Genomic DNA, 13,924 nt, shown 5'->3' with positions numbered 1-13,924 from the left:
CTATGTAACAACATGGAGCCGTGGTCGGCAAACTGCGGCTCCCGAGCCACATGCGGCTTTTTGGCCCCTTGAGTGTGGCTCTTCCACAAAATACCATGTGCGGGCGCGCATGTACAGTGCAATTGAAACTTTGTGGCCCATGCGCAGAAGTCGGTTTTCGGCCTGGGCGAGTCTATTTTGAAGAAGTACTGTTGTTATTTGGCTCTGTTGACTAATGAGTTTGCCAACCACTGACATGGAGGAACCTTAAATGCCTATCACTAGGTGAAAGAACCTTAGGTAATCTGAAAGGCTGTGTACTCTGTGATTCCAACTACATGACATTCTGGAAAAGGCAAAACTACAGAGACAGTAAAAAGATCAGTGGTTGCCAGCGGTTAGGGGAGAGGGAGGGAGGGATGAATTGGTGAAACACAAAGGATTATTAGGGGAGTGAAAATGTTCTGCATGACACTGTAACATTCCCATCACACCACAAGGTGGATGGGTGTCATTATACATTTGCCCAAACCCACAGAGTGTACAGACCAAAAGTGAACCTTAACGTAAACTGCAGGCTTTGGGTGAAAATGATGTGTCAATGTTCATTGATTTAAAGGTTTTAGAAAATGGAAAAGGGAAATATTTGCATAGATAACTATTGCCACTTAAGAAGCTGCTGATTGAGTGAGGGCCATGCTCCCCTGGACTTCCTTCTGCTCCTGTGGTCAGAACAGCTCAGCCAAACTCTTCCCCCAAAATTCAGAGGGCATCTCTGCTCCTGCCACCTGTGTTTTCATCCCCACGCCCAGAGGTGAGGCAATCGGGCTGCAGAAGTTTGGGACAGGGCGGGAGTGGGGAGGCAGAGCAGTGCTGGGTGAGGACAGGCTGCTCAAGACCCAACCAGAGGTGGTTCTTTACGGTGACAGTGATGGCAAGTGGCCTGTTAACAGAGCACATGCTGGTCCCTGGCTGTTCTAAGTGCTTCACATGCATTCCTGCCCCACCCTTTTTCATGGAGATACAATTCACATACCATAATATCCACCCTTTAAGAGCATACAATTGGATGAGTTCTAGTTCGGCCACTAAAGGTTGTGCCACCATCACCACTACTTAGTTCCGGAATATTTCCATCGCCCCACAAGGGAGCCCTGCGCCCATTAGCAGTCTCCTTGACACCCCCACCCCAGCAGCCTCCAGCACCCACTGCCATCTGTGAACAGGAATGGGGAGGGGGGGGTAAATTCAACAGGAGACCCGCCCCAAGGTGGTGCCCATCAGAGCTGTGGTCCAGCTCCTGTGGGGCATCAAGACTCGGGCAGAGCCAGGTCAGGATCCGCTGCAGCGAGGCAAAGGCTTTGGCAGAGGTGGTGCCCCACACGCACTGGGGCGTGGCACCAGAGCACACGGCGGGCCGGGTGTGTCCAGACGCTGTGTGCCAGGGGTGGAGATGCTTTCCCTGCAGACTGGGCGACCAGGTGTGGGTGCCTGCAGTGTGCAGGGCGTGGGGGAGGTGTTCTGGGGCCTGGGGGGCGGGGCTTGGTTGTGTGGGAGCCACCCCCAGTCTGGAAGTTGAATTGTTCACATATTTTTGTGGCTGGAGCAAGGGAGAAAGACATTTTTGTGGGCAAGAGCAAAATTATTGGCCTTGGAGCTTAATATTTTTTATCAGTCTTGGCTCTAGGTTAGATGAAAAGACTGCAAGACAGAGCGGGTTGGGGGTGAACAGTCTGGGGACACTGACGCCGCTGAGTGTCTCTGACCGGGGGCATGTGTGGAGGACGGGGTTGTCCCTGTGATCTCTGGCACCCGGTTGTCTTCCGGGGTTGGTGGCCCGGTCCAGTCAGCACAGGCTCGCTGCCAGGTCTGCAACTCAGCTTCTCTACTGTTAGCAGCGGGGCAGCATGGGCCTGATGCTGCCCCCCAAGGCCCAGCGGGTGCTCGGTGCACGCTCAGGATTCCTGCGGCCAACCTTCCTCCCTGTCCAGGAGCTCATGCAATAGGAAACGCACCCCATGGGTTCAGCGTTTAGATTGCAAAGGCCTCCTGACTCCGTGAGCAGTTTGGTTCTTAGACTCCAGGCAGAGGAGTGTTGCTCTTTGAGGCACTTGCTGTGTGACCCCAGACGTGCCAGCCCCAGGGCGGCCTGGTGGCTCTGCCAGGGTCTATTACTGCCAACATCCAGTCAGGTGTATCAGGCAGAGGTGAGGGTCAGCCCTTCATGCCTCGCGGCCCCGCTCTGGTTTCTGCTCCCCAGACCCCTGGCCGGATGCTGGCTCCTGGGCTCTCACACTGCGTTAGTCTGTCTTCATGGGCCGCACTTCCCACTCTCCATGGTCTCACTAATAAAAGGAATTCTCCTCTTAACGACACAGTGCCTTCTTTCCTGTTTAGGAACCCCGAGGGTGGGCCCCTCCTGTCTTTGCAAACGGGAAGTGGGGGACCCCAAACCTGTCCTGCGGAGAACAAGGCTATGCTGGGCCACCATAAGATCAGGGTCTCCTGGAAAACACTAGGCACGTGAGTCTAAATTGAACAAAATGATACTCTTACTAAAGACGGCTCGCCAGACCAGCGGCCGGCCTTTCGCTTCCCGGTCTGTAATCAATAGCCTTTCCCAGAACAATTAGCCAGGCTCCTGGGGCCTGACTCCCCGAGTTTGCTATATTCCACGTGTGTCACTTCCTATGTGACGTGTGTGTTTACCTTCTTTACAGGAAGCGTTACATGGATGCCCCAGGTAATGTTCCCTATATGCGCAGGAAATTAAATGAGATACTTCTGTACGGGGCTGAGAATATCTTGTCTGTTAGCCAGATTTGCGTTCACAGCCAGCAGCTGGGAGCAGGAGACTTTGTTCTCTTAAAACGCTCCTCCCCTCACCCCTCTCTCTCCTCCCCCCTCCGCTCCCCCTCCCTTATCTCTTTCCCCCAGTGATCCAGGACTGGCATATGGGGACTCTGGCCTGTCACTCAACCAGGATTGGATCATATCCAAGGACTGTGCTCACTTACTGCCTCAGGTGTGTTTGGCAGCAGGTGGATACACATTGGGCCCTGAGTCAGTAGCTGTTGGTCTGTGATAGGCAGGGCCGCACCCCAGGCTCTGGCTGTGGGGCCTCAGAAACCACCCACTCCAGTGGGGTAACCACACCGGGTGCCCTACCAAGCAGACCAGGCGCCTCCAGAGCACCCCATGAAGGATGGCAGTTGGAAGCCCAGAAGTTAAGTAAGAAGCACGCAGCTCAGGTAACAAAACCCTCCAGGTGTGATGGCAAATTTGTAAAAGACAGAAGCGCACAGAGACCAGAGTCACCGCGGGCCTTGGAATCAGCGCTTTATATTTGAGCCAGAGAATCTTGTCGTTTGAGCAAATAAATGCAGGAGAACGCAGCCCTGGAGTGGAGACCCTGCCCCCTCTGGGGGACCCACGTAAATAAATAAACATTCAACACGTTTCCTTTGAAATGATCCTCACACATGGATGCCCCAGGATCATGTTCTCTTTGTAAAATAATAGTAATAACTACCTAGTTAAGAGGAGATGGAAATGTGTAGGGAAATGGGACTCAGCTTTATGTAAGTGGTGACAGATACCAGAGCAAGGAGGCTCCAGGTAGAACTTGTAGTGCTATTTGGCATCTGGTTTACACGCTGGGTGAGGCGGCCAAGCAGAGGTGCCGCCCAGGCCTGGGTCACCTGAGGGGGCTCTGTCCTCACCACTGGTCCTGGCCTCTCCTTGACCCGGGGAGGGAAGGAGGACAGAGACTTCGGAAACGTTCTCCTGATGTCTCTAGGAGGTTGGCCACAGAAGTAGGCGTGGTGGAGGCTGCTTTTTAAAAAAACAAACCAAAAAGAAGTTCTTTTTCAATCTCCCCCCTGTCATGGTGCGTAGGGGGGAGGCTTCTCCCCGGGGAGGAAAGGGGCTGGAGCATAGAGAGGCGGGACGTTGGGCGGGAGCCCGAAGCTGGAGCTGGACTGGGACGGAGGCTGCGTGTCCTCGGACAGAGAGAGGTCAGTGGAGGACGAGGCTGGGAAGCTGCTGGACGGCTGCAATGGAACAGAAAAGGCTTCCTCAGTCCGTGGAGAGGGCCAGCCGCACGCAGTCCACACGGAGCACCCCTCCAAGAGCCCACCTGGGGCTCGGGCTCCCCCAGACCCAGGGTCACCCGCCTAACCAAGGCCCTTGGGGTGGGAACACTCCCTGACCAGAGTGAGTTCTCAGGGAGGCCAGGGGGAGGCCCGGCCCTGCCCAGCGGGGGCCTCCTTTCCACAAAGTCCGCTCTTGCTGCCGCCTGTGGAAACACCCAGCTGAGGAATTCCTCAGCCTTCCCAGCCCTCACGCCTGCTGTGCGGGAGTCTCATTTTTCAAGGGCAAACATGTCCAAGGAGAAGGCTGCCCAGCTCATTTGGGGACCCCTGGGTTCACCCAACACGTCACACTTTAAGGAAAAGCCCAGGAGCTCAGCATTTGTCACCGAGTGTGACGATTAATTTTATGTGACAACTTGGCCAGGCCTCGGTGCCCAGATGTTTGGTCGAACACCTGTCTGGAAGTGGCTGTGACGGCATTTTGAGGTTGACACTGAAATCAGTAGACTGAGTAAAGCAGGTCACTCTCTGTGATGTCGGTGAGCCTCATCCAATCAGTTGAAGGCCTTAAGAGGACAAGACTGAGGTTTCCGGAGAGGAGGGAATTCTCCCAGGAGACTGACCTTGGGCTCGAAACGGCAACATCCATTCTTTCCTGGGTCTCCCGCCTGCCGTCCTGCCCTGCCCAGGACACCTTGCTCTGTCCCTGTCTCTCTATGTCTCTGTCTCAATGTCTAATCTACATCTATGTCTACATATATGTGCATCCATCCATCCTATTGGTTCTCTGGAGAACCCTGACGTAGACTCAAGTAAAAGTGATTGAGAAGAAAAATGTTTTTCCAGTTTTTCTCCATCTGCTAACAAACCTGTTACACTTTTTTCTTTTTCAAGTTCTAAGAGTTGAAAATGCCTACTTAAAACCGATCTTTAAACAAATAAAGCACACAGGCCCTGCTGTGAAATGCCACAGGGCGAGCGTAGGGCCCTGGTCTCCTGGCGGTGCTGTAATTCCTTTGCTCTCTGCCCGCCAAGTGCCCCGGGGCCCCCGAGAGGCCGACCTGTCTGCCTTGGCCTTCCCTGGAGGCTTCTCCACGAAGGAGGTCCAGGAGCCCCGACCTCAGGATCTGAAAGGAGGACTTCCCCACAAGCTGTCCCTGAAGCCAAGAGTGTCACCTTGCTCAGGGTCAACAGCCTGAGTTCTCAGGATCTGACAGCCCAGGGCCCCTGCCCACCTTTGTTTCTTTCTTTCTCTCAAACTCACACTCTGACCACAGGGACAAAGAAACCTCTAGAGAACATTCTCTGGGGAACATTCTGCTGGGAGCTCCCAGATCCCACCATGTATGTGTCCAGCTCTTCACTGGAAATGAGCACCTGGGAGAACCACAGCATAAACCACCCAGACCATAGAGCAAATCACCAGGAACCAGGGAGTAAACCAGAAGGAACCACGAAGTAAACCACCACAAATCGCAGAGCAACTTGCCAGGAACCATGGAGTAAACACCCTGAACCACAGAGTAAACTACCACGAACCACAGACTTAACCACCATGAACCACAGAGTAAAACACCATGAACCACAGAGTAAAACACCACAAACCACAGACTTAATTAACCACCACAAACCACAGAGTAAAACACCATAAACCATGGAATGAACCACCACAAACCACAGAGTAAACCACCACAAACCACGGAGTAAACCACCACAAACCACGGAGTAAAACACCACAAACCATGGAATGAACCACCATGAACCACAGAGTAAACCACCACAAACCACAGAGTAAAATACCATGAACCACAGAGTAAACCACCACAAACCACGGAGCAAACCACCACAAACCACAGAGTAAACCACCACAAACCACAGAGTAAACCACCACAAACCATGGAGTAAACCATCACAAACCACAGACTTAATTAACCACCACAAACCATGGAGTAAAACACCATAAACCATGGAATGAACCACCATGAACCACAGAGTAAACCACCACAAACCACGGAGCAAACCACCACAAACCACAGAGTAAAACACCATGAACCACAGAGTAAACCACCACAAACCACAGAGTAAACCACCACGAACTGTTGAGTAAAACACCACAAACCACAGAGTAAAACACTATGAACCACAGAGTAAACCACCATGAACCACAGACTAAAACACCATGAATCACAGACTAAACCACCACGAACTGTGGAGTAAACCACCGGTAACTGTAGAGTGAACTACACCGACAGACAGGGCCGGATCAGGGGAGTGGACAAGAAATCCCTTAATCACAGGGTGTGAGCGAAATCTCTCCTTGTGTCCTTGTTCACAAAACTCATCAACACCAACCCCTTCCCTGACTTTCCTGACCAATCAACTCCTAGGAGCAAGGAAGGTGGGTTCTCTTCAAAAAAATTTTTTCGGCCAACTGCTCAAATCAGCCACCAGCAGCTGTCTCGCCCCCTGCTGCTGTGTGGGAGCATTTTGCTGCTGAGGACACCCAGAGTCCCCTCCCTCTCAGCTGTCAGCAGAAACAGGAGCTTCAGTTCTGTTGTTTTTCTGCTATGGAAACACAGGAACCTCATTGATTTGTCCTCTCCTCAAAATCCAATTATTGACATATATGTAATTATACTCCTACATGTGCTGGCGATAATAGCTGATTAGGCCAACGGGACGAGAGCCCAGGCCTCCCCCGGGAGGGTGAAGAGGGGGCATCTGCTGCTTGTGAAGAGCCAGAGGGCCCCGAAGGAGGGAATATGACACTGAAGTCGAGCAGACCCACTCACCAGCACCGGGATTTAGGGATGGAAGACCATCCGCCACATCCTGCACTCCTGCAAGGAGCACGTCTCCTGAGGGAACACGGCAAGAGCAGGACACCAACCAGCACCCCGAAGTCAGGCTCCAGGCTTACCAAGAGCCCTGGCTGCTGCCCACCCCCAAGGACCACTCATGCATCCGGCAGTTGACACATGAAGATGTATGACTTCATTGCAAAGGATCAGGTCTGAGCCCCCCGCAGCACCCCTCCCCCCCAAGCGCAGAAACACAACTCCGCGTGCATGTTAATATTGTAAACTTCCTAGCACTTGCTGCTGGCGTTGTTAGTAGTACAGGCAAAAGAATGCTAAGCCCATCTGGTTGCCCACCCCGAAATGGAAGCCTAGGTAAGTTGTGTGGACCAGTGATTCTCATCTTCGACCCCCTGAGAACACTGGGCAACTTCTGGATACATTTTTGGTTGTCACAACGGGGGTGTACTGAGAGCTGGTGGGTGGAGGCCAGGGACGCTGCTCAACATCCTATAGTGCACAGGGCAGCGTCACCCCTCAGAGCTCTCTGGCCCCAACGTCAGTAGTGCCACGGTTGAGGTCTGGAGTACATAAGGCGACAGAGTATTAGGGTCTATTTCAACCAGAAGCTTCCTAGCTTATAAAGAAGGAAAAGCCGAAACCACAAATGGAAACAGAAGGACAAAGCAAACGCCACTCTACAAACAAGGTCTCACCCCCACCAAGTGCCCCACAACAACTCCAAGGCCAACAGCAGTATTTTAGGGTGAATCTATGACATCGCCATTGCTGTGGGCAGTGTGGTTGGGCATTGGCAAATTCACATGGCTCCATCTAAATAACTGTGCTATGCTGACGGGGCCCAGGCACCTGGTGGTATGTCCCCAGCTGCTCTGGCCCAGAAATCGCAGTGAACTTTTGTTGATTGAGAAAGGATAGCCCTGGCCGGTGTGGCTCAGTTGGGTGTTGTCCCATTACACCAAGAGGTCACCAGTTCCATTCCCGGGCAGGGCAGATGCCCAGGTTGCGGGCTCGATCCCCAGTAAAAGGCGTTGACGGGGCCCAGGCACCTGGTGGTATGTCCCCAGCTGCTCTGGCCCAGAAATCGCAGTGAACTTTTGTTGATTGAGAAAGGATAGCCCTGGCCGGTGTGGCTCAGTTGGGTGTTGTCCCATTACACCAAGAGGTCACCAGTTCCATTCCCGGGCAGGGCAGATGCCCAGGTTGTGGGCTCGATCCCCAGTAAAAGGTATACAAGAGGCAGCCGATCTATGTTTCTCTCTCTCTCTCTCCCTTTCTCTCTGTCTAAAACCAATAAAAACATATATTTTAAAAAAGAAAGAAAAGGTTAGAGTCCTGAAGGACACCAACAATTTGTCACCATGACCATGTGGAGCAAAGGATGTCCAAACTGCCAAGTTTGGCTGTGGGAGACTGTGTGTGGAGTGACCGGCCACATCACCCCTCGGATAATCCCAACCCCTTTCCCAGTCCATGCCTGCTCCGCCACCACATCACCTCCATGAGGAGAGGGGAAGCCCTGGGTCTTCCTTCAACCCAAGCTCCCCTGCACGTCCCGTCTGACCAGCGCTGTCCTGCATGACTGCGGCCCGTGATGTGAGCACCGCGGCTTCAGGCAGGTTAAGCTCGGCCTACCTGGAGAGGCAGAGGGTAGGACGAGCAGGTGGGGAGGGTCGCCGGTGCCGGGCAGAAGCCGGAGTAGGCCAGGATCTGCTGGGCAGGGTTGTAGAGGATCTGGGGTGGAGCAGAGGGTCTGTAGGCCAGCTGGGACAGAGGGACCTGCCACAGAGAATGGAGATGCATCAGCCAGCCCCCCAAAGCCTGGCACCTTCAGCCTCGAGCAGTCCCTCCAGGGAGCCCCATGCTCAAGTCATCCAGGAAGGTGAGGTCCTAGCAGATCTGCCAGGGGGAGATGCCACGAGTCCTCAGATCAAAATCTCTCATATCGGAACTAAACACCTGAAAAGCGGGGCTTATTTTTGCTTTTTATTTTTTTAATTTGTCCCAGAGACCCACTAAGATTCCAGGTTAGGCCCAGGCCCTCTTTGGTGCTGTTTTGATAAAGCACAAAAACCCCTGGTCCCTCCCCTGCAGGTGACACAGTGTTACACCACCTCCCACGCAGCTTCGGCCATAGCGGGTGGACGGGCTTCCATGCTCAGACGTGGTCCTACTGGGCTTGCTTCCCTCATGTGCCAGCCCCGGGGACACAGCCCAGGGGTTTCTGGGCTGGTACAGCAGGGGCTGGGCCACACAGAGGGCAGGGGGCGAGAGGAGCATCCTGGCCAGAGGAAACAGCTGCAGCCAGAGCCCTGGGGGGCTTGGGCTGAGCAAGGGTGATGGAGGTTGAAGGTCAAGGTTCACAGATGATCTCATGGGCTGAAAAGGAACCCAGCTGGCCTTGCTCAGCATTTTTGCCATTTGGGGTTTAGGAAGGACAGGGCAGGGACGGGGGTTCTCCCATGAAGGAGCTAAACATTTTGGCATGGGCAGCTTCACTCTGTCTGCAGGAGGCACTGGGAGGCCCGGCCCAGCTTTGGCCCTGGCTGCCTGCATCTGCCTGGTCTTGCCCTGGCCTCCTGTCTACCTTTCTGTGTTGGTGACCTCAAGGAGCCCCCAACTGGACCAACAGGACTGTCCACCTCATTTCTCAGTACATACACCTGAAGATCAGTGCAGACCCTTCCCCGCCAGACAGGGTTTAAATGACTGTCTGTAAGTGTTGTCACGGTGCCCAGGCACCTCCTCAGGAGCCCCGCTGCAGACCCCAGACTCCCCCTGCCCCACCTGCTGGGCAAAGGGACTTACTCTGCACCCAGTGTGACGAGCATGTGTGACCTGCATATGAAGCCCTCGTACGCTGAGAGGGCACACACAGCTTTGGGCTGGTTCATGAAGGGCCTTCGTTCCTTAAAATAATTTTAAATTATAAGATCCATTAAACTTATAAGAGTACTAGTGACCCGGTGCACGAAATTCGTGCACATTAAAAGGGAATTAATTAGAAGAAATATTTTAATATTGCTATTTGCCCTTTCTCTATAAGTGTCAACCAAATTCACGATTGACAATGACAGATCGAAACACACGCGTGCAGTTGGCACCAGCAAGAGCTTTATAACATGTAGATAAACTTGCTTAATTAGACCTGATTTCTGATTTAGCTAAATCTTTTCCAGCCCAGTGAAGAACCCCAACTTCTCTTTTAGGTAATTGTCAGCAACACAGCAGCCCCCCCCCCCCCCGGGGGGGGGGGGGGGGGGGGGGCGCAGCCTCAGGTCCCCCATCAAGCCCTGCCAGGTGGGGGGTGCACCATGAGGTCCCCCGTTAAGCCTCGCTGGGCAGGGGACATGGCCTGAGGTCCCCTGTCAAGCCCCGCTGGGCGGGGAGTGCGGCCTGAGGTCCCCCATCAAGCCCCGCAGGGTGGGGGGGGCATGGCCTGAGGTCCCCCAGCCTGGTGCCAGGGCAGGGGGCACGGCTTGAGGTCCCCTGTCAAGCCCCACCAGGCGAGGGGCGCAGCCTCAGGTTCCTGCTGATTGCTCGTTAAGGCTCGTTATGGGAACTCAGCCTCCGCTGTGAGTGCAGCCATCTTGATGATTGCTCATTAAGGCTCGTTATGGGAACTCGGCCTCGGGTATGGGCGCAGCCATCTTGATTGTTATGGTGTGATGGTCAATTTGCATATTCCCTCTTTATTAGATAAGATGTACTCAGTAGGTGTAAAATGTTAAGAAATCATGCTTTTTGCTTCTCACAGCATCCCAGAGCTTTGGGTTGGAGAAAGAAAATTGTCCAGAGCAGAGTTTAGACACAACGCTGCAGTCTGGTGGGAAATAGTGGCCCTTCTGGGGCATCGCTACATTCCTGATAGAACGCCTATACTGAGGGTTTTCGCAGAGGGCGCCCTGTGGGACCCTCTGCAGACCCCAGGCACCCTGGGAGAGCTGTGGCACCCATTGGAGACTTTGCTGAAGGCATGGTGACCAGCGACTTTCATCCCTGGAGGGTGCTTGTCTTTTCCATGAGTGTAAAGAATCTTATAACCACAGCCAGAGCTTGGAGAGGCCGTCTGCCCCCTCCAGGGTGGCAGCCAGGAGGAAGGTTTGGGTCCTAGGGGACACCAGGATGTCCCGTGTTAGCTCAGATTTTATCTAGAGAAACAAAACCTTTTAGAAAATCATAGATCTCGGGAGGAATCCAGGCTCAGCTACTAAAAACGGTCAATGACCAAAGTCTCCAGAACAGCTGAGTAGCAAGAGACTCGGGAAGAGCTTTAGCTGCCGGGCAGGTGCCTTGCCTGCAGGTGCGTTCACACTGGCCTTAGAGTTAACTCTGGGTCATGGTGGGTGGCTCCTCTCTCAGCTGTTATGTGCATGCCGAGGGGTTTGCAACTGGGGACTCTGGGGAGCTGCCCTTCGCCTGCGGCACCTCTAGGATGAAGGGAGGGTTGTTGCAGGAGGTGGCACGGTGGTGAGAATTTCTAGTTTGGAACAAAGAGGTGCCATAGGGAGAGGACTGGAGAAGGGGGACCCTGCAGCCCAGCCCCAGGCAGGGCTATTTGCCTGTGAAAAGGGAACCATGCTGAGGGGAGGCTCAGCTAGAGCAACCTTCACAGTGAGGCCCTGCAGTCACTGCCCCTTCCTGGCGCTCCGGCACACGCTAAGCACCCGCTCTCCCTAGTTCTTGCATCAGAATCACCTATGAGTTTGGGAGAGTGCAGACCCCAGGACCACCTGCCCCTCCAGATCTACCAAATCAGAGGCTCTGGTGATTGCACACGCAGTCGGGGTGAGAGGTGGTGGAGACAGACACATCTAAGCGTCAAGTTCAGATTCTTCCTCAGAGGGTGGAGGCGAGTGCTGGGACAGACTCTGCTTCCAGAAATGACCGGCAAAGGCTGGCTGTCCTTAAAATGTATGGTGGGTGGTGTTCACGAGCCTCAGTTTCCCCATTTGTGAGGGGGGATCACGAGGCCTGCCTTGTGTGCCTGCAAGAACATGGGCCCCGAAGCCCTTGTCCGTCCCGAGTGCTGTTGCTGCCCAGCCCGGGCGGCACTACTCACCATGTCCTTGAAGGCCCCCAGGACCGCGGCCGTGACGATGCCCAGGAACAGGCCCAGGACGTTGAGCACCGTCGAGGCCCAGAGCAGCCGGTAGAGGTGGACCACATCCTGACAGCCGCTCACGCCCACGAACTCATAGTAGGTGGGAGAGTACTCGGTGCTGCACACGGGAGGAGACAACAGTGTCACCCGTGCCTGCGAGGAGAGGACCTGCCAGGTGACAGCCGGGCTGGGAGGACGCAGGGCTGGGCCAGGTGAACTGAATCCAGACCGGCCGTGGTCTTTGCTCTCAAAGGCCCCGAGGGCCCCAGTGGTCATGCCAGAGAGAGGCACCAGCCCAATGGCACCCTGAGGCCAAGGCAGCAAGGCTGTCCCCACCCAGGGAAGGAGCCCCGGGCTCTGAGCAGAGAGGATGGCACCATCACCTTGCCCACTCCCCAAACACAGGCCCTGCACAGGGAGAATGCAGGCCCCAGCGCCCCACCAATGGGGCCCCAACTGAGTCAGCCTTCAGCAAGCGGCCGCGCTGGTGGAGGGATTCATCCTGGCCCCCACAGCATGGCTGAGATGAGCCTGCTTCCTGGCCACAGGAGGCTGCTGGGGGCAGTCGCCGTGACCCACACATGCTGCTCCTCCGTTTCATCTTGGAAATAGCGTGGACCCTTTTCTCGGGGAAGGGGGTGCAGCTTAAACCCCTGAGATTTCCAACAATTCCGGGGGGAGTACCCCAGGAGCAAGCGTTAAAATTCCCCCTGGCTTTAAGGTAAGTGTTCAAGCTGTTAATACAAATGTAGAAGACAATGGGGGAAGGATTTCGGTTCCAGCTTGGAACTCGCACTGGGTCCCAACAACAAATGAAAAGCCGAATAGCCTGGAAAATCAACAACTCGTTTTGGGTCCTAAGAGGGGAGGATGCAGGACACACGGCTGCTCCCAGATTGGAGATGCAGACAGGTGGATACAGGAGCCCAGCTCCGCGGACACACTCAGGAGCGGAAACGCCCAGGCCCCAGGGGCCGGGGTAGAAAGCGGATCTGTAATGGTGATCTGCTATGACTTAAGTCAGCATTAAAATCTGTGGGGAACCAGTCATGGGGGCCCCACAAGGCTGTGAGATTCACCTTTAGGAGCTCAACCTGGTCCCACACTAAACACCCAGAAAAATGCTCTCGGGCTTCCAGCAGGGGGAGGGAAAGGGACAGTTCTGAAACAGCCAGAGCTGCTTTCTCAACAGGCCTGGCCTCGGGGACACTGGTACCCAGGGCCTAACCTGCTGGAGTGTTATCAAGGGGAATACCCAACTCCAGCCCTGTTTAGCCATCTGTCCCAGCTGGGGCGGGGGCGGGGGGGAGCAGGGGCGGACACTAAGAAAGGCTGGTGAATTCCACAGGCCAGAGGCACAGGCTCACTACAGAGACATGATCATGGGGCTTATAGGACACTTCCCCTCCCCACACCTCACCACATCACTGAGCCTCGGTTTTCTCATCTGTGAAATGGAGCTAACTCCCTTCCCTCACATAAAGACTACAGGTGATGGTGTAGGTGCAGTGTCCAAGGACAGGGAAGAGCAGAGAAGGGGGAGGAGGGAGGCATGAGAAGAGGGGCTGCCTCCCCTCCTCCCATGAGGCACCCTCCCCGCCCACTCCCTGCTGGACTCACCTTTGGCAGTTGTAGAGGTCACAACAATAGCAGGTGTTGCTCTTCACCTTCAGCTGGCACTTGCCATTGAGGGAGTGACAGGTGACCTGCAAGCAGAAAGGCCTTGCCGGGTCTCAGGGACCTGTCCCCTGTGTGCCCGCTCATTCTCTCCCCAGGGTGAGCAGGGCTGCACCCTGGTCAGTCAGGCAGTTCTCCCCGCTGAGCCCACATTTCTTGACCTTCCCCTTCATCCCCCTATTCCAGGTGCTTCGGGGTTGGGGCGTGACAGGACTCTGCCCTGCAGGAGGAGTTAGAGGACCAGGCTCAGT

The 13,924-nt window shown here is 54.7% G+C and overlaps 1 protein-coding gene across 1 annotated transcript in view; it reads right to left on the bottom strand.

The window, feature by feature from the left end:
- Positions 1 to 3,255: 3,255 nt before the first annotated feature.
- The window catches only part of TMEM255B (transmembrane protein 255B), a 39,176-nt gene continuing 28,507 nt past the window's right edge, over positions 3,256 to 13,924 (bottom strand). Inside the window, exons 6-9 of the mRNA XM_005877687.2 lie at positions 13,617 to 13,702; positions 11,955 to 12,114; positions 8,528 to 8,671; positions 3,256 to 4,031 (exon numbers count right to left, since the gene is read on the bottom strand). Coding sequence (XP_005877749.1) covers positions 3,864 to 4,031; positions 8,528 to 8,671; positions 11,955 to 12,114; positions 13,617 to 13,702 — 558 coding nt within the window. The 3' untranslated portion in view covers positions 3,256 to 3,863. The remainder of the gene's footprint in view (positions 4,032 to 8,527; positions 8,672 to 11,954; positions 12,115 to 13,616; positions 13,703 to 13,924) is intronic.

This window comes from Myotis brandtii, unplaced genomic scaffold, assembly GCF_000412655.1.
Source record: "Myotis brandtii unplaced genomic scaffold, ASM41265v1 scaffold528, whole genome shotgun sequence".
Lineage (NCBI taxonomy): Eukaryota > Metazoa > Chordata > Mammalia > Chiroptera > Vespertilionidae > Myotis > Myotis brandtii.
Note: the sequence above shows the minus strand (reverse complement) of the source record. Positions and strands in the feature narration are given on the sequence as shown.